This window comes from Hyalella azteca, unplaced genomic scaffold (genome assembly GCF_000764305.2).
Source record: "Hyalella azteca isolate HAZT.00-mixed unplaced genomic scaffold, Hazt_2.0.2 contig15969, whole genome shotgun sequence".
Taxonomy (NCBI): domain Eukaryota; kingdom Metazoa; phylum Arthropoda; class Malacostraca; order Amphipoda; family Hyalellidae; genus Hyalella; species Hyalella azteca.
In genome coordinates this window covers 61627-84755 of record NW_025945797.1, presented here as the reverse complement: position 1 = coordinate 84755, position 23129 = coordinate 61627, and the positions used below count along the sequence as shown (strand labels likewise).

Here is a 23129-nt window from a genome sequence, read left to right as displayed (position 1 = left end):
TGTAAAATGAATATTTTATATATATATTTATATATAAAAAGTCCCATTTATAGCCTATTATTCACGTTAAATTGAACGTAAATAGGTCTAAAGACGCGTGCTGGTACCCTGAAAGCAAATAATTGGCAATGGGAAAGCTTGGGCTATAATATCAAGACTTTTTGGGCATATTCTTCTGTTCTCAATGAATTTACTTTATTTGGCTCCCCTGAACAATTTAAAAATCCAAAAAACGCCATCTTAAAAAAATTATAACTCCAACAGTTTTCAAGCTACGGCAATGAGAGACATACCATTCGATTTGTAAAAACAATACCTAGCGACTCTAGAAGCATTTTTTTAATATGTGCATGGTTTGACTTATATATGGGTTCGGAGGGGGGTGGGGGGTAAAAATGTGAAAAAAATGGAAAGAACGCGAATAAAAAAAAACGATGAGGAAAATAAAAAATCGGGGCTCTACAGTCGCTAGATATTGTTGTTACAAATCGAATGATATGTGTCTCGACATTGTAGCATGTGATTTGCAAAAGTTATAAACTTTAGTTCCCCTTATTTGCCGTTTTCTATTAATTCCACGTTTTCTTTCATTTTTTTTTTAAATTTACATGAACAAAAAGGGTTTAGATTTCTGTTTTACATATGTGTACCAAGTTTCAAAACGATCCGTCTGTAAACAAAAAAGTTTTGTTGGAGGGTAGCCGGTCCCCTTAAGTAAAATCTAAAGGCTTTATCTATAAATGTAGCGGTAGCGCTGTAGCGACAAAACCTCGTATCGCTGCTTAAATATGTAGCGGGCGCTACCGCTACCGCTACATTGCCTTAAATGTAGAGCCGCTACCGCTACTGAAAATGTAGCGGCCGCTAGTAGCGGCCGCTACATGTAGCGCGCTACTGCCCACCTCTGGCGAAGAACAATGCAAAAGAGGAGTAGCGTCGTGAGTCAGAACTCTTTATTTGGCTCAGTAAGTAAAGTTATCTAATGAGCACCTATCAGCTGATGAATCAGTGTGGTGTGAGCTTACCCTGCAAAGCTAGGATAGCTTCTCGATCATAGGGTTCGGGTATAAATCACCTAACAGTACGTTCTTCTGTTATTTATAAGATAAATGACTGCCTTTTACCGAGCATTATATTCCGTAAGTCACACACGCTGATCGTTGGTGACTTTAACCATCCAGAACTAGACTGGACAGATGGATCCCCTCCTATAGGGATGGGATTCACTAGCATCTTTGTTCTTGGAGTCTACGCGAGACTCATTTTTAATCCAGACCCTCACCAATTTTAGGGGTAAACAGACCCCAAATATTTTATACATAGTGTTAACTAGTGAAAAATCAATATCAGATGGGCTTCGCCACAACACTCCGATGGGCGAAAGCCATCACCAATCATGGTTTTTCAGTATTAAGTGTTATACAGAAAAGACGCCTCGGAAGCGTGAACGTTTGAACTTTGCTAAAGGCGACTATGATAAACTCCGTGAAGCTGTGAATGCTGCAAATATTTCGGACGCTATTAAAGGACATGACTGTAGTCGAGTCATGGTCATTTCTGAAAAACAAGATTATGTCTGCAGTTCACTCATGTATACTCAAGATTAAGCTCGGTGGTGTCCAAAAAACACCGTAGGTCAACTGTCCGGCAATAGCTGAGGTAAAGACCAAAAATGAAGCCTAGCAGCGTTATTTACAAACTCTTAGCGAATATGATTATAACCTGTATGCAAGAGCTCGAAATCAAGCTGAGCAAATCTGTCGCACCGCAGTGAAAATTTTTGAAGCAGATATTGACAAAGAAGTAAAAAATAACCCGAAAGCCTACTTCTTGTACGTAAGTTCGAAGTGTAAGACAAATGACTTACCCAGTGGATAATTTATAACAGAACACGAGCGAAAGAAAACAAGCGGCGCGTCTTCCAAGAAACGAGAGCAGAGTGAGCGCGGCAGTGTTGCCGTGGCTTGGGTTGAATTTCTCGCTTTGTTCTAGAACTATCCGTGAATTACAGAATGAAATAAATTGTTATTACCAGAGCTTGAAACTATTACAAAATTGTCAGATCCTTTAGATATTAAGACTGGCCATGATTAACTGGCTTACAATTATATCGATTATATTCATTCTTATTTTGTTCTGCTCTACTTCCGTTTGCAACGACTGGTCCCAGGTGGCTTGTGCCTAATTAATACAGAATTGAATAAAAATAAATTTAAATCCTAATATATCTCTAGTAATCACTTCAACTACAAGATGATCTTGATCGGTTAGTTGACTGGACTGAGACGTTACAGCTGAGTTATAATGCTGGCAAGTGTAAAGTACTTCACCTCGGCAGGAACAATGAACAGCAAGATTACGGTATGAGAAAACATGGTTGCAACGAGAGAGCAATGATTGAAGAGACTACCGTAGAAAAATATTTGGGAGTTTATGTAGACAAGGAGCTGAAATTTTCTAGGCATGTTGAATAAATTCAATAATCGTTTTGGACTGATCAGACGCTGGTATGAGTTCCCAGTTGCAGAAGTGATGAAGCTGTTTGTCGCTGTCGTACGCCCGAACCGGAAATGCCGTGTAGTCACTGAAAAGCCGTGTAGTCGCTAAAATGCCGTGTAGTCACTGAAATGCCCGCTAAAATGCCGTGTTGTCACTGAAAAGCCGTGTAGTCGCTAAAATGCTGTGTTGTCACTGAAAAGCCGTGTAGTCACTAAAATGCCGTGTAGTCGCTAAAATGCCGTGTTGTCACTGAAAAGCCGTGTAGTCGCTAAAATGCCGTGTAGTCACTGAAATGCAGTGTAGTCACTGAAATGCAGTGTAGTCACTGAAATGCCGTGTAGTCACTGAAATGCCGTGTAGTCACTGAAATGCCGTGTTGTCACTATTAAGGAAATTTCGTGCTTCCTTAGACGAGAGTGAAAGATGATTCGACACAGGAACTTTATTGGTTCAGAAGTGATTTCTGTAACAAGTGGAACTATAACAAGACATTAACTTCAATCGTGATATAATAACTGGTATATGTATCAACTGCGGTTTCAATTACCTAGTAAACAAATAAAGATCGGTAAAAATTGACATTGGTACAAAAAAGACCATATTCAAACAAGAATCTTACCGAATCATCGGAATAACTAGGTTGCTTTGAGACGTAATAAATTCGAGGTCGTGGTACTATACTGCAAACGTTATACAATCTAACTGAGCGTGACGAGAACCATATCACCTAGCATCGGACATTAAGGGTCGAACCGATTTGCTATCGAGAGACCTCAACAGTCACTAAAAATTGAAAAAAAAAAATTTTAGTAGAGCGTGTTCGGGATGTGCGACAAGGACAATTCCAGGCTTAAAGAGCCAAACAACAACAGGGGCCACGGCTATAAACTACAACGTTGTTAACGTTATAAACTACGTTGTAACACATCCATGCGACAACATTTCTTCTCGCTTCGAGTCACCGACATGTGTAACAGCCCCCCTGACGATATTGTTGACACTCGGAGCCTGAACGCGTTCAAGAATGGACTAGACTATCCAATTCAAAAGTATATATTCAGTTTTGAAGCGCCCAGCACCCTACGTAACTAGTTAAAATTCAGTGTTGATGTAAACCAACATCAGTTAAACATATCTATCAAAAAGCCAGTTTTTATATCGGTGAACAAGTCACGAAAAGTACAAGAATCGGCTACAGGGCCAAGCAGGCCTATTTATTCGGCGCCAAAGATTCTATGCTATCTCTATACCCACAGGTTAATAAAAAATCGTTATATTACTCTTACGAATTTGGTAATAAAATAGTAATTGACTATTAGTCATGAGATAATTACTCCACCAAATCGAATGATGTCGTGTATTTTAAGATATAATTAATTTTTCCTGCAAATTCTGAATTCACCGCGTTCATATTTTGATCACATGAAATCATTTCGTATTTCAGTTAGACTTATTAGAATGACAGTTTAAACTAGAGTCCTGAATATCTTTTATAATTCTGCATTGATATTTTTGGATTGGGCTAAAGGAACCCTGCTGGATCATTATCGAAAATATGAACTACAATTTAAATCCCATCCGGTCAGGCTAGTCTTAAACCATCTCCCAAATAATGGTTGCCTACGATTGTCTAATCGTTAATTGAGAATATCAATAAAATACTACCCTGCTTGCAAGCGCTAACCATTGCCCGGTTAGTGGCCCACTAATTACGCTCGAGCAGCACATCATGTAAGGAGCCAAGGCTGTGGACTGTAACCGCCTGGAACAGGTTTCCTGCACTGAATTTAATTTTTCTGTGCCCACTTCGTAAAATTACTTGGAAAATGCTTTATACGTAATATTATTATTGTGATGCATTTGCTGTTGAGACGAGAAACTCCTACCGCATATCTGTGACCTTTGTGCCGTCGCGTGACTGTTATTGCATCATCGGATGTTGATGTCATGGCAATTTCGTGACTGTTCATAATCCTGCGGGACAATTCGCTATTAACATGTTATTTCGTGTTATTATGTTATTCTTAGAGTCGCATTACTTGCATACATGGATAATTCATTTATACTATCATTTTTATAACTTTTTATCGCAATTATGTACATTAATTTTTAATTTCATTTAATAATAATTTTTTGTTATGAACAACGATAATATTGATTTATTCTAAAGCAAATCTACATTCTTTGTATTGCTTGAAACATAACAAATTTATTTGTCAACGCTACTACCACTCAATGAAAATTATAACGCGGCAATGTAAACGCAGATGTCACATCGAGGCCTAGATATCAGATTTTCGGGGTGATAAAAGATGGTTTCAGTAAATTTACTTGGTTTCTTTTGCAAAAACATGAACATTCATCTGTCAAATTAACAATTTTGAAACTTAATCATTTTAATATATTATCAACATAATTACATACATATAATGCTGATAATATTTACTTATTACATAACAGTAAACCTTTAATAGAAAATATGATGTAGAGTGTCATTTAATGTGAGTCAAGACGACAAAATTTGTTCAAATATCTGTTTTCTTTCAGGAACGATGGCGGGGTGCAACTTTTATCGAAGATGGGCGAGCTTTGTGCTGCTCCTCTCCTGCATCTCGACATCTACTGCTTGTATTGTTTCATCTATAGGTGGAGGAAGTCTATTGTACCAGTCAAGATATGGCGCTGTAACTTCCGGAATTAGCCGCCCGGAACCCACAACTAACGACCGACCCACACAATTCGAACCTAGCCAGAATTCCTACGGTGACGGGCACGATAGATTCGGCCAAGCAACACCCAGCGACTATTCAGCGGCACATGGAATTCAAGAGTTCACTCAAGAGCTAATTTTAACTTTCCGAAATTTAGGCATTAGTGATAATGTGGTTTTTTCTCCGATCAGTGTTGCCAGCCTTTTGTCTCTGCTAACTCTAGGAACGAAAGGAGTTACATCTCAAGAAATTGTAAGGGCCTTGGGTTTATCGAACTCTGATAACTCTACCGCATACCACTCTCAGTACGAATTTATTTTGCGACGACTCAACTACGATACAAATAATGTCATCATAAACACTGTTAGTCGTATTTTCGTAGAAGAAACCACCCCTGTCAGTGAAACTTTCGTATCGCAGGCTGGTGAACATTACAACTGCACCGTAAGCTTCGAAAATTTCCGTGAACGGCCCGTCCAAACCCAGACTCGCGTCAACCAGTGGGTGGAGGATGCAACGCAAGGTAAAATAAAAGACTTCATCTCGTCTCCTTTTAGCCCAGACACCACATTTGTAGCAGCCAATACCATTTATTTCAACGGTGCTTGGGAAACTCCTTTTCCAGTAGACTTCACGATGGAAGGCCAATTTGACACGGGAGTGAGGAACATCAGCGTTCCTATGATGACCAACGTATTTGACACCAAACACTATTATAGCCGTGAATTCAACCTCGACATCACTGCCATCCCGTGCGTTGGTGGAGAACTTTCAATGATAATCATCTTGCCCAGAGAATCTCCGCGAGTCAAGTCTATCCAGGCACTTGAGAGACAGCTTGACCCCAACGCAATAAGAGAGCTAATCTCAAAAATGAAGAAAACCACGGTCTCCCTCTCTCTTCCTAGAATGCGTTTGAACATGAAGACCAACATGGTTTCCAGCTTGAAACAACTTGGCATCAACAGCATATTCTCCCCCACGACATCTGATTTCAGTGGACTGACGAGTAAGAAGCCAATTTGGATCAGCGAGTTCCTCCACGAAGCCATCGTGGAGATCACCGAAACCGGTACCGTTGCTGCTGCCGCCAGTGGAGCAATGATAAACCGCATGGGAGGACATAGACGTATCAACGTCAACAAACCTGCCATAATGTTCATTAAGGACAACGTGACACGTCTGCCTATCTTCTGGATGCGGCTTGTTGAACCAGATAGGGTTGAGTCATAAACAGGTACCGATTGGTGTAATGAAAATTCTCCAATGGTTTGCTCTCTGCTTCATCAATGCAAATCATGTCGAAGTGCAAAATTTCTGAGTGAGAGTATTAGATAAACCCTAACTTATTTTATTTGTGTGAGAATTTACAGAAACATCATTCCTGGTACATCTGCCGATAGCTAACTTATTTAAAAGCATTTATTGATCTCTTAGATCGCCATAATTAAGCATGCGTCGGATTTTTATTTTCGCAGGATCATTTTTAAGATTTCTAGACCAATTTTTTGTACACAGAAAAATCATTGGACTGCTGGGAATCTTGACCATGAAATGTTTGCGCGTTTCGTTTAGTTTATTGCACTAAGAGAAATGTATCGATGGGGTAAAATGTCATTCGACAAAAACAATTTTCACAATTGAAACTTTAGCTCCAGCTTCAGTTGAATTTTGCTCTGAAAAAAATTACATAGTCAATTTACTTGAAAAGAACATTCTTTTCTCTTAATTTTGAGCTAAGCTGATATACGTTTTGCTTAAATTTATGTGTTAAAATATCATAATAAATATTTAAAATACTCAGTTAATTTACTTAAAAAGAGCATTCTTTTCTATAAATTTGGAGATAATTTAATGTGCCTTTTGGCTAAAATTCTTATTAAAAATATCAAAATCGAAATTAATAACACATGGTCAATTTATTTTAAATGAGCGTTCTTTACTCTAAATTTTGAGCTAAACTAATGTGCATTTTGGCTAAAGGTACGAATTAAAAAAATTAAAAATACGTAGTCAATTTACTTAAACAAGGGCATTATATTCTCTAAATTTAGAGCTAAAATAATGTGCGCTTTGGCTTAATTTACCTGTTAAATATATTAAAATCAAAATTAAAAATACATTATTAATTATAATTGGTATTATTATACAAAAATACATTATTAAAATATTATTGTCCGGCTCCAGCACATGCGCGGGTCAAAAACTCTTTAATGACATTAGTCTGAATTAAAGCGCTCTAATTTACCGTTGCTGCCTGTGAGATCTGGAGTAATCTTGAACTTTATTGCATGATCTTGATGTTTTTGCGTTCGGTCAATGAACAACGATTGGGAAATGATTTAGATTTCGGTCACGAGTAATAGGAAAATAAAAAGTTTCTGTTGAGATGGAAATTTCTTGTAATTGAACATATAAGGAATTGCTCATTAATGAATGATACTCAAGAAATTTGAACTATAAACCGAATCCTCTGCCCAGTGGACCACCTGCGATTTTTACTTGGTTGATTGCAAGTTTGCAAACAAGGAATATTTTTTGCGTCGGGCCAAATCACAGCCACAACTCACGCTATCCCACAGTATATTTGATTGTCAGACCACATTGGCAGCAATTAGAATCATTTTTTAGATAGTGATGAATTTTAAATGTTCCTTCGAAGCTTGCTCAGACCCAGGACACTAATCGTAGTTGAGATAAAAAATTTAATGACTACGATCAAGTTATCGGATCTAATATTTTGCCCACGAATATTACGCTGTTATTGTCCATTATTCATCATCGAATAGAACTATTTTTCTAGCTGCATACAGCGAAAAGAATATAAATGATAAACGAACAAAAAACAATTTGCACTAGAAGACTAAAATAATTCTGAAAAATGGAGATTTTGTTGTGGTCTTGAAGAGAAATTATTCATTCTTTTTTATTGTTGGAAATGAACTATTACTTCATTCATTCACAGGCCATTGTATTTTCAAGTCGATCTTAATCTCACAATCTTCTCTGTGTGTGTGTGAATCATATTGGCTATACAGACTGAGCTCAAATCTACTAAACACATTGTGTATGGATTATTTACAGGATTTCTCCATAGCTTCATTTACAGAATCTCTCCAAAGCTCTCCATACGCTTTGTTTTATGGAGGCTGACCAAATTACGGTTACGCCGTACGCGTGTAAATTCTTTAGATAATTAGTGAATCCAGGTTGAAAAGCTACACCAGCTATTTCTATACACTCTAGTCGCGTCTTATTAAGTTTTTGTACTCATGTAAACAACCTCAGTATCTAGTGCACATCAAATCCTAGAACGTACTTTCGTGTAGATAACTTTACGATAATAATGACTAAGCATATACGGTACTCACTATATTTATTCGTATCAATTTTGTCACTCTATTTATGAGCGTGCACAAATGCAATCACTATATTAATGTTTATGTATGCTACCTCTATAACCACGAATATCAGAATATGCATCGTATAACTTTATTTTGAGTATGCTTATTATAACGAGTATGACTATTATAATTTTATTAATGAATATGCTTCCTTTCATTTTATTAATGATAATGCTTGTTGTCATTTTATTTTAAACCATGATTGTTGTCACCCTATCAATGAGAGTACATGTAATTATAACGTCATTGTGTTTATGGGAATAAATGAAATGCTACGAGCAATTTCAAAGCTAACGCTACTCAGAAGGCGATCTATAGTATACGTTGCCGGGATTTATCGGAACTGATTTTCTTGCGTTCGTGTGTTGATTACCAATTAAACAACAATTCAGGGATATTCCGGTCATGTGTGACTGGATGATAAATTCTGAGCCCTGAGATATCCATTCATTAAATATCCCAGCGATACCTCATAAAGGAATTAAATGCAAATTATCAAAATTACAGGCTCTAATTACGACCACAAGCGATTTCTTAACGATGTGTGGTTGAATATTCATTGAGTGAACTTAACTTATCGATATCTTACGAACTCTGACAAAAATTTACTATTTGACGTGTAAAGTTTCCGACGGCAGTTTCTTTGTTACTATATTGTTGAGTCAGCGATAACACTAACATTTGTAAATCGTTTATAAATTCAAGCACAAAAAAGAATTTCAAATACGTGGACAAGGGCCCTGAATCATAGGGTACATTTTTGTCTAGAGGCAGTTAGTGATTGAGAAGTAGAAAAAAATAGTTTCAGGCTACGGGATGTCTCAAGTGTTCATGCATTTTTTTCAATTTGGATGTATTTTTTCAAGAGAAACTCAACATCTTTACTAATTGATCGCAAAATATCAAGACCTGCAAATCATTATCACAAGTATCTATTATCGATAATATTCACCCCAGTGTTCTCTATTGAGAACAATTGAGTTCATTCAAATCATCAAATTTGTCAAGGTAACAAAATCTCAGCAACTGGTCACTGCAAATGCTTATAAAATCCAGTAGATTCGATTCAAATATTGACCTAGATTGAGATATTTTTTAATATGTTTGATATAATACGTATAATTTAATGGAATCTGTGATCTGAAATCGCAAAATAGACTTCGTTGTTATCGGTATTAATATAATTCAATGGTAGCTGCGATCTGAAATCACAAAATTAACATTGTTGTTATCGGTAATAATATAATTTAATAAAAACTGCGATCTGAAATCACAAAATCAACTCTGCTGTTATCCGTATTTATATGAGTTTCAGCTGAGCTCTGCAAAATTCTGATCGGAAAGTCAATTTTGATGACTCAAATGGACGAAGGAAGTTACGCCTTTTGTTGGTGGACGTTACGGTGGCCGGGGAAATATGGCCGTCGTTTCATTGAAGAATAATGGACAATAGTGGACCAGGGTTGAGCAATAGAAGGTAAATCTCTCCATTTAGAAATTAGAAGACTCGAAACTTCAGAGAAATACGTTTGAAAATAACATGGAATACGAAAAAACGAAGCGCCCCCCCTCTCCCCATTACTCCAGGAACAAAAAATTCGACATCAACGACTGGCCGAAATATGGGAGACGTTGTGCAGTTTTTACCTCCAATCAATGGGGCGAGTTGAACAATCTTTGTTCTCGAAAGAGGCCTGTAAAACATATATATATATGATTCCTTGCACCGAGATTTGCGGTCATTTATTCGCGTTACTTGTTAGTGTAGACGTGTTTGAGCTGGTGTGCACTTCACCAAGAAATTCGTGAGCGGTGTTCCGGTGAGTAGTGCGTTGATTTCAATAACACCGATACTGCAGTGAGAGACTATGTTTGTTAGCGCTTGCGATTTACAAGAATTTGCTATAGCTCTTCTTTTCTCAGTGATGATGAAAGATCGGGATGTCGCAGAATTTTTCAATATTGAAGCAAAATGTAAAACATAAATTTCCAACATTAATTTTGTGGAAGGTAAACAAAAACATTAAAAGATGCATGAAAGAAAACAATGAAAATGCAAAATGGTAAACCAAAACATTGCAAATGCACGAAACAATAAATTCACGATATTTGCATGCGTAGTTTGTGTGTAGAGGCTGGTGATATCGAACGGTAAGGATTGCATAATTGAACGACCTTATCTTGACTGAAACCTCTATAGACTGAAGTTGCTAATGGAACCTGTAGAGAGTGAAGCGAGCCACATCTATGCATAATTCGTAATTTCGTTGCAAATGTACAAGTACTGATTGCCTCAAATGATCTCGAGACGAATGAAAACACACAATTACTCGATAAATGTTGAAGAATTTGTGGTTTCTACCACTTCACACGAAGCGTGGAATTTTTTTTCGATATTAGTCAATTTTCGAAAGCATATATTAATGAAACTTTTATCATTACTATTGGCTTTTTTTTAAACACATGAGTAAATGTACATAGAGTCGGCAGATAAGGGTATCATAAGATTTTAATAATATAATAATAATAATATTTTTGATGTTTAACCTGTAATGTGTTTGTTGATGTAATATTGATATGTGCAATCTACAACAACCAAAATTATAGTAAATTTTCAGGATGAAATCACTCTAGGAAAAAATATTTGAGATATTTACCTGATCTTCATTTTATACATACCATTTAAATATTTGAAAAGCACTGAAGCGTATATACGCTGCGTTGCTCATGATGAACTTTTGTTACTAATTATAGTCACTAAATTTCCACGTAGGAGAATAACCTCTGAAGTTTATTACGGTTTGTGAATTACTTTGCGTATATCCATTTTAACCAAGGACTTTGAAAAAGTTTGGTCACATTTAAAGACGGCTAACATAAAGGCTTTAGCAACGTACGACGTACATTTTTACATTTTATAGTTATGAATAAGGAAGTTTGTTGATGCTTCGTGACTTTCTTGATCCTTTCGAATTTCTAGAATTTTTTATTAGTTCAACAGATGACTGTTGGAAGGTTTTCAGGTTTTTCATTTAAGTTTTATTGTCTTTTGCAACTTATTTTAGTGCAGAAAAGATTGGACAGTTTTTATTTATTGATGAATGTTATTCGAGCGAAAAAGCAAGTTCGCTGTGATAAAAGCCTCTCCCACTTATTCGAATAAAAAATGCCTCATTTTATCTGAATCAATGCGAGCATTTGAGAATTTTTTTACAACTTCAATATTTCTATTGTACATAATACGTATGAACCACATTCAACTAATTCTTTCTTCTAAACCAATTTCTGTGACATCATCAATAGTATTATGAAAGGACTTTTATATAAGAGGACATAATTCTGGTACATTGACGCATTACATCGCACTCCGGGTAATACAAGAAATTCATCTTTGTATTGTATCCTCATAATGTTTGAAGGCTTAAAGGCTTCCCAATTTTGACTGAGGTACTAAATTACTAGCACCTTCGTGCATCCTGACTTATTTATAAAAATACAAGGACTAGATGCAGATGAGCATGCAAAAATTTCTAAATGTTATTCAATAGGTAAGCAAAAATTAGTCGGAGACAGGGTAAAAACGAAGGGAGAAAGAGAGCGGAAGAAAAATTATACGAAAATTCTCTGTTCAAGTTACAATAAAATTTAAACATATATCACTCGTAAATAAAGCAGTCTCAAGCTTTAGCTAAGAATGTTTTGCTTATGTCTATTCAAGAGGAAATCACTCAAGTAAAAACTAAGTGGAGATCCTAGTTTTGTCTAGTTCACATGGCAAGCAAGTGATGAGATTTTAGTAGAAGATTGTACGTTAGGGAGTACGGTGAAAAGAACGCTGTTGTAAGACAAGAAAAAAATTTATACACTTGCCATTTTTTGTTTCATTCGTTGATTTTTGATGATTGCTATATGCAGAATAATAGAGTAACATGAGAGTGTAACATAAGTATGTTCAAGACGTCCACACATATAATAGTTTTTTTAGTCACACTTCAAAAAGGTCAGAGATATTTCTAGGATTTGTAGATCATTGAACGGAAAAATACTACTAATGTTTGAAAAGATAATTGAAATATTTTTAGAAAAATTTGAGTATGGAGTAATGATTAAGTAGGCATGACAGTTAGATGTCAGCAAAGTCCCTGATCAATAGGCAACTCCGAACAGAATAAATCATCTCCAATAAATGTGCCGGCATACTTGTTGGATGTTGAAGGGTTATTAAGTGTTACCTAGCATCACATTGCGGGCAATGAATTATTCTCCTTAAATTACTGATCGTCAGTTGAACAATACGTATTATGCAAAGATATTAATGTTTGAATGCTTTACTTCTTCAATAGAACAATATTATTATTCAAATCGAATCAGGTAGAGCACAGATAAATAATTATATTTTCATTAATAAGATCCGGTGGCAGATGATGTGCTGATGGATGTATCAAGCGTGTATTATATTTTGCTGAGCTCTAAAATACGTATAATTCTTGATTTCTTTTATACGATAAATGATATTTGCTTATTTACTTTCAAGTCGCATTAAAGGTTTTGCTGACAATTGGAGGCAGGTAGGAGGCAGACTCAATACCAGAATTTATAGAAAGACAAATTAACTATAATAATATTTCCGCGTATTGCTAATGCGATTATCAAGAATTTATAAATCCCACGAAGGGCAAATCCTGAAGTAACTCGTTATGTGGCAAATATTAACATCTGAGCTCATGCAGTGAATTTGATGACAGCACCTAAGAGCTGGCTAGCTGAAACAGCGGTTAATCCAGTATCTGCATGTACAAACTTCGTGTCATTATATTCTAACAGCTTAACTTAGTAAATTTTCTTACATTCCAGATTAGAACTCATAGCTATGCTTCCGTGAATTAGACTGTGCAACTCACTCACGGTCATCATGCTATCAAGCTAGACTTTGGTGCTCCAAGCTCAGAATAATTCAGGCAGTCAAAGGATTATTTTTAGGGTTTTTTCCTAAATAAGATTTTGATTTCTTAATAGATGACTTAATAATTAAAAGCTTTTAATGATCTGTAATTATAATCCATATATTATTCGTATACGCCACACAGATGTTCATCACTTATCTAAAGTTCTTTGATGAAAAGATCGATCTATAATATCTCATCTCAATACCATCAATAATTAACTTACATTGGAATGCGTTCCGCCGTTAACAACAAACGGGTTTAAAAAGAATTTATATTTGATCTAATATCAATATCATTGATATAAAAAGCAATTGATTACTCCCTTCAAGGAGTTGTTTTTGGAAATATTTGAGACTGAGTTGGGCTAGGACGTCTCAGCCGGACGTCCCAATTATTTTGATTTAGCGGGAATAAATTAAATTTGTATATTTGGCGGTCGTTGGGTTGGCCGACGATCAATCGCCGATGTTTACACCAAGTGTCTTCTATTGAGTAATAGCGGGGTTCTTGGTTTCGTTTCAGGAAACTTAATAGTTTCAAAGAGAACCATGAGTTTCTTTTGTGAATGGTTTTTCAAATAACACTGAAGGTGACACTGAACAAATGAAACAAAACAAATGACATTGAACAAATAACACTGAAATTCCAAGTGAGGCCTTGATTGATCAAAAGCGTGGAAGTTTTTGTTCAGTTTAGACGCCTATAGTCAACGGATCGAGTGAAGTGATCACTATACCTTCGTTGACCTTACATAAACTGACTCATGAACTTTAGCGTCATTACATGAACTTTAGCGATATTACTTGAACTTTAGCGCTATTACATGAACTTTAGCGCTATTACTTGATGTGCGATTGTTACTTGTTAGTTTCGGCAGCTGTTAGTCTTGCATTGTTTGCGCTGGTGTGCGGGTGACAGAGAAACGTTCAGCTTTGGTGATCCGAGTTGCGTGAAGGCGAGATATTTGCATTCGTGCCAGCATATGGGATGCAAAAATTTCAAACCATAAAAGTTGATGGTTACAAAATTTCCCACTGAGACACATCCTCTGATTCGGTGACCTTCTAAAGGTAAATATTGTAATCGAATCAAGTGTATATATATTTCAAAAGTTTCAATGCGCATACAAAAATTGTTTCAGCGAGACTTTTGTAATGGTTTATTCAATGTAGTATCGATATTCGTAAAAAAAACCTTGAGTCATCTTTTAAAATAATCAATGTTTAAAATATCACAATATTTAATGCATATCAAAAAATTACAACGTGAAAAAATCCATAAAAGTTTATCGGAAAGTTATTAGCATTTTAAATATCACGTGTAAATATCCAAAATTCATTATACACATTGAAAAAAAACTAAACTCTATTACGACGGCAAAAATAAAACACAAGATCGTGTAAACATTTTTTCATGCTGACCTGAAATTAATTTTTTACTTATTTTATATTTAAAATCAAATAAAATCCCCAAAAATTCCTTCTCTAGAAGTATGTGAACAACCAATCATTGCTGACACCCAACCATCAGCGAATAAATTTAACCACGCAGTTCCTGACAACGATTTCTTTGACAATTCGCCACGTGCGAGATATTCAAACAAAGGAGGCAATTCTCTTATTATTTTTACTGGGTGTACAACTTCGTTGTCTTCTAAGTAACTTAATTGGTGCACATGGTTTTTATGATGACGTGATAAATTTTTTACAATATTCAGATTTAACTGGTCCATGCTATCCAAGCTGATAGTTTCACCAATATTTCTCACGTATTCATGCATTGGAGTAAAATAGCTATTATTTCAGACACTATTTTTTAAGGAACTATCTCTGAAAAAACTATCAGGCCGGGTTCTCACCGTCGAATTACAGGTAAAGCGTAAAGTCTTTGTACTTTACGACTGGTGAATGAAAAAGTCAATATCAACTTTTTATTATTTAAGCCAATTCTTGACAATTACCGTGGCCTTTGGACATGAAAAAAACTTCACCTAACATATTTTTCATTGAATAGAGCCACAATCCGTTTAAACTCACGCTCTCGGATCTGCATATTTAAATTGGGAATTTTTTGTTCCAGTCCACTTCCTAGAACCAACAATGGCGAATTGGGCTATCAATATAACACATTCCATAAAAAATTCCATTTCATACCATTTAATACCTTCGAATTTCATATCATACCCCGGAGAAGCTTCCAAAAATTCCAACATTATATATAAAAAATACGTTAGAGTGAAAAAATTGTCTCAGAAAATTACAAATAAGAATAGATTGAAAAAAATTGTACAAAAGAGAGTGAAAGTCTTATTCTACGATATATTTTACAGTACCTGTTGTGAGAGATGGTATTAGAATCAGTACGCCAAATATAAAATAAAACCATGTCTATAAAGCTTTAACTCTCATATTTAAACGGTGGAATGGACAGCTCACAATGTGCGACTTTCACTAAAATAAATGAACGCCATACTGAAATATTTTTTACTCTTGGTAATTTTAACCCCGTTATTTTTAACTGAAAATGCCTATCGTAACTTAATTTAAATGTAAGGGCACAACAAACAAATATGGAGCCTTGATAAGCTGTGGTTCTTCTATACATTTTACACTTCACATTTTACACCGCATATTTTACATCACATTTTATACCTCACGTTTTAGGTTTCACATTTTACACTTCACATTTTACGTTTCACATTTTACACTTCACATTTTATACGTCACATTTACACTTCGCATTTCACATTTTACAATTCACTTTTACACTTCACATTTTACATTTCACATTATACTCCTCATCAAATTTTACACTTCTCATTTTACACTTCATATTTTACATTTCACATTTTACACGTCACATTTACACTTCACTCTACATTTCACATTTTACATTTCACAATTTACACTTCGCATTTCACACTCTACATTTTGCACTTCTTATTTTACACTTCACATTTACACTTCACATTTTACACCTCACATTTTACACCACACATTTTACACTTCACATTTTACACTTCATTTTTTCACTTCACATTTTACACTCCACATTTTACATTTCATATTTTTCACTTCATATTTTACACTTCACATTTTACACTTCACTTTTTTAAACTTCATATTTTACACTTCACATTTAACGCTTCATATTTTTCACTCCACATTTTACACTACAATGCACAATTTTAGTAGTGTTTATCAATTATTTACAATGGATGCGGCTCCAGATGTGATCACATTTCCCAGTCTACCTTTGAGTGCGTACGTAACCTCGTTGAAATATTCGACACTGGAAATTATAACAGATCGGCTTGACATAAAATTTATCCATAAATATAATCAATATTTGCGAATATTTAGTCAGTTCGTTGTAAAGTAAGTTAAGGTCAAAGCTCGGTTGCATGCCCTAAGATACTCTAAAGTGACGGAATACTTGGCTATGAGGGGATTTATGTAAATAGAGAATCATTCGTTAGTGGGAATTTTCACAGTCCTAATTCAAGAAATCATACAACCATCGTATGAGAGCAGCTATAAACGCATTAAAAAAAATTACCGAAAAAATGGTGAAAATCAAACCATTTGATTCCGAATATGAAGAAGAGTGGATACTATTACGTTATTATAAAATTGTAAACAATAGAGAAATACTTAAGATTACTTTGCATTTGAATATTCACCATAACATAAATTTTATTCATTTTTCGGTTATGAAGGTATATACGAAAAAATACATGTATATATACGCAAAATCTACATTTCTTGATTTACATAAAGTTATATACACAGGAAACACCCCAAAAAAAATGAATCAATTCAATTGCGCTGATAACAAGCAGACTAACAACATTTTGTTTATTGAAGGACAGGATTACAAAAGTCGCGACGTTTAAAATATATTCAATTTATGGCCTAATTTTAGCAATACTTTCAGTGTGCGGATGTTAATAATTTTTCAATTATAATTTACAGCATTATCAGCAGTACGCACGATCATCATGCTGTTATTCCGGACGTTGGCGCTCTTCCTGGCGCTGATGCAGGCATGTCAGGTGCCCGGGCACTGGCTGTGCGATGGCCTGGCCTGCCCCAGCAACTACTCCGTCAACGCGCAGCAGCGCTCCGGCCTGGACATCTACGCAGCGGGCAACTGCTTTACGCACATCAAGCGCCAGACCGGCGCAAAAGGACCGAAATGCGTGGCCATGTGCATGAGGGAGGGATGTGTGCACGCCATCACAGGGGACGGTTTGTTCAACTTTCACGAATCATCAACTCACGATCGTGAGAAAAAACGTTCCTTTTTAGCGCATTTTCTCCTTTATGGAAAAAATGCACTATTGTGCTCGCCATGTCCGTCTGTCCGTCCGTCTGTCCGTCCGTCTGTCTGTCTGTCTGTCTGTCTGCCTGTCTGTCTGTCTGTCCGTCTGTCCGTCCATGACTTAACGTTTTCGTCGACGAGAAAATGCGCTCTGTCACTCACTGCAGTGAGTACTGAGTTATATTTTTATGATCTTTACGGTTTTGTGTCACTCCCGACAAACAAATGGTGCACCTGACGGCCTCCTCTTCGCCCCAATTTCCCCAGTGTTAATTCCGTAGGGTTGGAATTAAAGGTTGAATGGTTCGTAAGTTTATTGACACAACCGAGGAGGCAGACGCCGAGATAAAGACTGACGTAATCTGACTTACGTCCTGCTATAGTAAATAATAGTAACGCGTAGCTACTGGTTCTATATGAAAATATACAAATGTAATTACACAAATTGCACACTCCGCCACGCAGAGAAAATGACTCAGCAATAAGAAACACAAGTAGATCAATACCCACTATGTACAACAATTCTTTAACAATGGCGCTGCAAACGGAAACTTCAAGTACTTAAATATTTACAGTAGACTAAGCTGTATCAACATAGCTATATTTGAGAAGTTTAACGGCTTCTTGATATTCTTCACTTGTGTGATTAAAGCCAACCATTAGTTGGGAAGCCTCGCCCCGCAACTGCGATAGCAGGTAATGGAACTTACTTGCGTCTGACACATCGGTGCGGTCGTGAATCGAAGTTTTATACAAGTCCCAAAATTGCTGCCACATTAGGATTGATCCGTCAAAAAATGGTAAATTTATAGTTGGTAATTTGACCATCTTCGGCGGATGAGGTTCGGGGCTGCGGATCTCGCTGGCGAGCTTTGTATTCCTTTCTAACATTCGTTTGTCAATAATCAAGAGCGTCTCGGCTATATGAACACTGACAACAGATGCCTCAGCAATATCATCGTCAATATCAGCAACATCGATGGTATCGGCAACAATCTCGTCAAGCTTGACAATAGCATCACGTTGTTTGCACAATTCACCTCTCAATACCTGCAGTTCCTCGAACCGCAGAACGTCTTCGGCTAGAAGAGCTTCAATTCTTCTACGCAACTTCGTTACCTCGGCTCTGTGCCCTCCTCTCTTCTTGATAGCGCGGTCTGCCATCACGACTAACTTCAAAAATCAGTCTAACTGCACTGTTCGGATCACAACACAATCCTGGTCACGGCACCATGTTAATTCCGTAGGGTTGGAATTAAAGGTTGAATGGTTCGTAAGTTTATTGACACAACCGAGGAGGCAGACGCCGAGATAAAGACTGACGTAATCTGACTTACGTCCTGCTATAGTAAATAATAGTAACGCGTAGCTACTGGTTCTATATGAAAATATACAAATGTAATTACACAAATTGCACACCCAGCCCGAAATGGGAGCGCACAAGTTGACTAAAATTTAAAGCTTTGTCAAGGCGATTTTTCATTTCATTGCCAACTAATCTGAATCGAAAACGGAAATTCAACAGAAAAATTGCTCCCACTCGATTACAAGATTTTAGTGCCAGACCAATAAATTAGGATAAATAGTATCGAGATCGATGGAAGGAGATACGTCTCTCCCGAGTTGTAAGCAGATGTCAAACTTTTTTACCATTCAATTCAATAAGAAAACCAGTGGGAACTTTCAACACTATTTGAGTTTTGAGAATTTTGTGTTTTTCCAAATAGTTAATGTTGAAAGTAGATTTAATAAGCATCTAGTTGTGTTTCATTACTTTTTCAATAATTATTTTCCTCACAAAAGAGGTAATCTCTTATAAAAATGATAATTTATGGATATTATACATCACAAATAGCTTGGGTCTTCGCCCTCTAAGCTTCCGTCTGGATTTTATTAGGAATTTAAAGAGCAAATTTTCTATCACGGTCCTTAAATTGGGGATAAATTCCTGCTGTCATTCGAACAACAATTCATGGGGTAATCTTTTGCAAATTATTAAATTATTTCATGGCAAACAAAGTTAAAATGAACTACAAAGTGAATCTTAAAAAATAAACCCATTGATCCCTGATTAATCCCCACCTGAAATTAATCCTTCAGTTGTGGGGTCTTTACTCGCATTTTCGACAAAAAGTTTTCAGTTGGGAGTATGTTTCATTGAATTAAAATTGATTTCAATTTCAATTGAAAATCAAAAACATGAAAACTCAATGAATTTTTCGAGCTTGATCGAGATCGATTTTCAATACCATATTAATTTTAATCACTCACACACGAGAACTTGAAAAAATGTTTGGAAAAAATTGCGCCTTCTTCAAGGAAGCGCAGATTCCCTAGATCCTGCAGTCAAGCCCAAAATTATCTATCAATATGAGTGAAAAATTAACTCTTTATTAAACATCATGAAAAGCATTAATAACCGAATCACATTCTAGTTTATCCCATTTCCCTTTTTGTCTTACTTTTACAAAAAAAATCGATATTAGCATATACCATGCATGTACTGGCCCTCGCGATGACATAAATTTTGATAATTTACAAATGTTTTTCTACAACTGTAGAACATAGAGTGATACGTAAAGTGTCCTGAAAGAATAGCGGAAATTATTAAAACAATAACACGCTATGTATTCTTATGAGGAACATGACAAAACGCAGATGGGTGCGTGTTGCTGGGCTCGGGTGTGTTGCCCAGCTACAACACAGGGCTGTACCGTCAGCTGGGAGGTGCCCAGGGCCCGCTGGTCGAGGTTGCCCGAAACAAGCCAGTGTCTGCATCGTCCGTAGCCCCTTCAGGTGGAGGCTTCAATTGGTTAGTAACTCTTATGATGCAAAAACATGGTATAAGCGCCTTTAATACATACGAGTCGAGTTTTTTTATTCTACAATTAGGCTGGAAATAAACATTTTAAGAATGAGTAAAGATTGAAGCTGTGGACATGCGAAGTATGCTAGTGACAGCCTTACTGTACGCAATTGTGATTAGATATGCACAATTTTCGCTAAGGAGCGGATTAAGTATCCCTGTTTATACGCGGAAATATATAAACCCGTGGGTGAATATCGCTTGTAACTGTGTTTCTGGGTTGCGGTTCGAGGACTGTAGAATATCACGAATATCAAAACGCATTAATGTAAAATAAAAAGATGTATCGTAATTTTTAAGTTTGCAGGCATATTTACAAGGATTCAGCAAAATATGCATTTTTTGTTCATTTACTTCCATTTATTGAGTTTCACTCGATTCTAGGAAAAAGGTAATTATAAGACCAAGACATTTTTTGTGTGGAGAATTACTCGCAAATTAAGGTTGTAAAGTTTTATGTCCTGTTTCAGCAAGTTCAACAATCACTCCTTCCCCGAATTGTAACTTACGTGCGATTCATTAATTGAAGAAAGAATAAAGTAATAGGAATAAAGTAATACGAATAAAGTAATACGAATAAAGTAATATGAATAAAGTGGTGCATTGTTTGCTTGCGTGAGCAGCGTTATAATATCTACAGGAAGCCAGAGAACGTCAACGACGGCATCACAAACAATGCAGTGCTGGACTTCTTCCATTCCGGTGACGGCGACACTCACCCGTACCTCTCGATTGACCTCTTGAAGCCCTACGCCGTGGTGAGCGTCTCGCTGCTGCCACGCAACGAGACCGGAGTTGGCTCGACCTCCGCTGGACGCACGCACAACCTCACGGTGAGTGAAATTCACGGTGAGTGCAACATACGGTGAGTGCAGCCTCAAGGCGAGTGCTACTTCATGGGGAGTGCAACCTCACTGTGAGTGCCACCTCACTGTGAGTGCCACCTCACTGTGAGTGCCACCTCACTGTGAGTGCCACCTCACTGTGAGTGCCACCTCACAGTGAGTGCCACCTCACTGTGAGTGCCATCTCACTGTGAGTGCAACCTCACTATGATTAGTACCTCATTGTGACCGCAGCTGTTCGATGACACGGAAAGTTCGATCTATAGAGAAGACGAAAAAAAGCAAGAAGATCCCTCAACATCAGATGCTTTTCATCGAGACATTCACTACAATGACTGCCATGAATTGTTTGAATTTTAATGATCATATGTCCATCAGCTGTACGTGGGCAACACGATGGTGTCGGATGGCGTGTTCGCGGGTGTGTACGAGCAGTTGGCTTTCATCGCGGAACCCGTGATCAACGCAGCCACTGGCGCCCCGGACTGGATACACGTGACCCCAACCACCCCACGCTGCGGCAGGTACTTCTTCGTCAAGAAGGAACAGGAAGCCGTAGCAGCATTCCAATACCTGGACATCGCTGAGTTGGAGGTCTACACACAGGACCCTTGAGATGCAGGTCTACAGGCTGCATACCCGAGAGAGTGGCGCGCACGAGAATTAATATGGATCGAGAATTAAACGAGCACTAACACGCACCTTTAAAGTAACCATGATTTTCTTTAATTATATAATTATATAATCACAATCAATTTTATAATCGCAGAGGAGGCTTTGCACGCCGCATCAGTTCAGTCAACAGTACGATAACGTTTTCCATTAACTTTCCAAAATATCTTGAAACGTACAAACAAACGTAATTTCAACTTAACAATATATACAGATATACAGATATTGGTGTAGTTCGGCAAAAGCTTCTCTTTTATGCAAGTTTGATTGAAGCCCAGAGCATGTTTTTTATTTACAATCTTCTTGTTCGTCTTTTCAATGAGTCGAACCAAATTTCTAGCTGGAGCCGGGAGATCGAAAAGCAGGTTTCCGAATGACATTTTAATAGATTGCGACGTTTCGAAAATACAATTTTCATTATCAAGCTGGTGAAGGTTTTACAACATCTGAAATTGAATTTGAAATGACAGAAGTACATATCAAAGGTAAAGTGGAGACAATACAAAATATTAGCTTAAAAATTACTCCGAAAATAATTTCAGCGTCCGGACGAATCCAGTAGTTTGGAGGTTGATAGCTGGAGGCTCGCTCTTGATAATGAGGGCCTCAGCTATCGTCAATCTCGATGGGTCGGGGCACCGCATAACTATGCTGGTGCAGGCCTCCAATGTCGCTCGGGTGATGGTCTCATTGTGAGCCTCCCGCATGTGGTTCTTAGGTCCTCCAGATTGTAGGTGGCATGTGAGTCGTCGGCTTAAGGTCGTGCTTGTTAGACCAATGTAGTTCATATTTTGAAGAAGTCTACAACCTTCTTTATTACATGAGAATTTATAAACCACGTTAGTTTCTTGAAGCAGACCAGT

At 36.9% G+C, this 23129-nt stretch overlaps 2 protein-coding genes across 2 annotated transcripts; both read left to right on the top strand.

Moving 5' to 3' along the window:
- The first annotated feature begins 5050 nt into the window (after positions 1–5050).
- On the top strand, positions 5051–7315 carry LOC108666988 (serpin B6). The gene has a single exon (XM_018153965.2). It carries the CDS (start codon positions 5052–5054, stop codon positions 6441–6443), a length of 1392 nt encoding a protein of 463 aa, XP_018009454.1. The 5' UTR covers position 5051; the 3' UTR covers positions 6444–7315.
- Positions 7316–14574: 7259 nt separating this feature from the next.
- On the top strand, positions 14575–22209 carry LOC108666985. The gene is made up of 5 exons (XM_047884698.1): positions 14575–14630; positions 17535–17810; positions 20542–20695; positions 21390–21582; positions 21973–22209. Exons 2-5 carry the CDS (start codon positions 17561–17563, stop codon positions 22207–22209), a joined length of 834 nt encoding a protein of 277 aa, XP_047740654.1. The 5' UTR covers positions 14575–14630; positions 17535–17560.
- Positions 22210–23129: the final 920 nt, after the last annotated feature.

Excerpts from the sequence above, each read along its gene's own strand:
- LOC108666988 (XM_018153965.2), top strand. The coding sequence starts at position 5,052 with ATGGCGGGGTGCAACTTTTATCGAAGATGGGCGAGCTTTGTGCTGCTC.
- LOC108666985 (XM_047884698.1), top strand. The coding sequence starts at position 17,561 with ATGCTGTTATTCCGGACGTTGGCGCTCTTCCTGGCGCTGATGCAGGCA. Across the intron at positions 17,811-20,541 it reads GCACGCCATCACAGGGGACG|ATGGGTGCGTGTTGCTGGGC; the intron begins GTTTGTTCAACT and ends GACAAAACGCAG. Across the intron at positions 21,583-21,972 it reads GACGCACGCACAACCTCACG|CTGTACGTGGGCAACACGAT; the intron begins GTGAGTGAAATT and ends TATGTCCATCAG.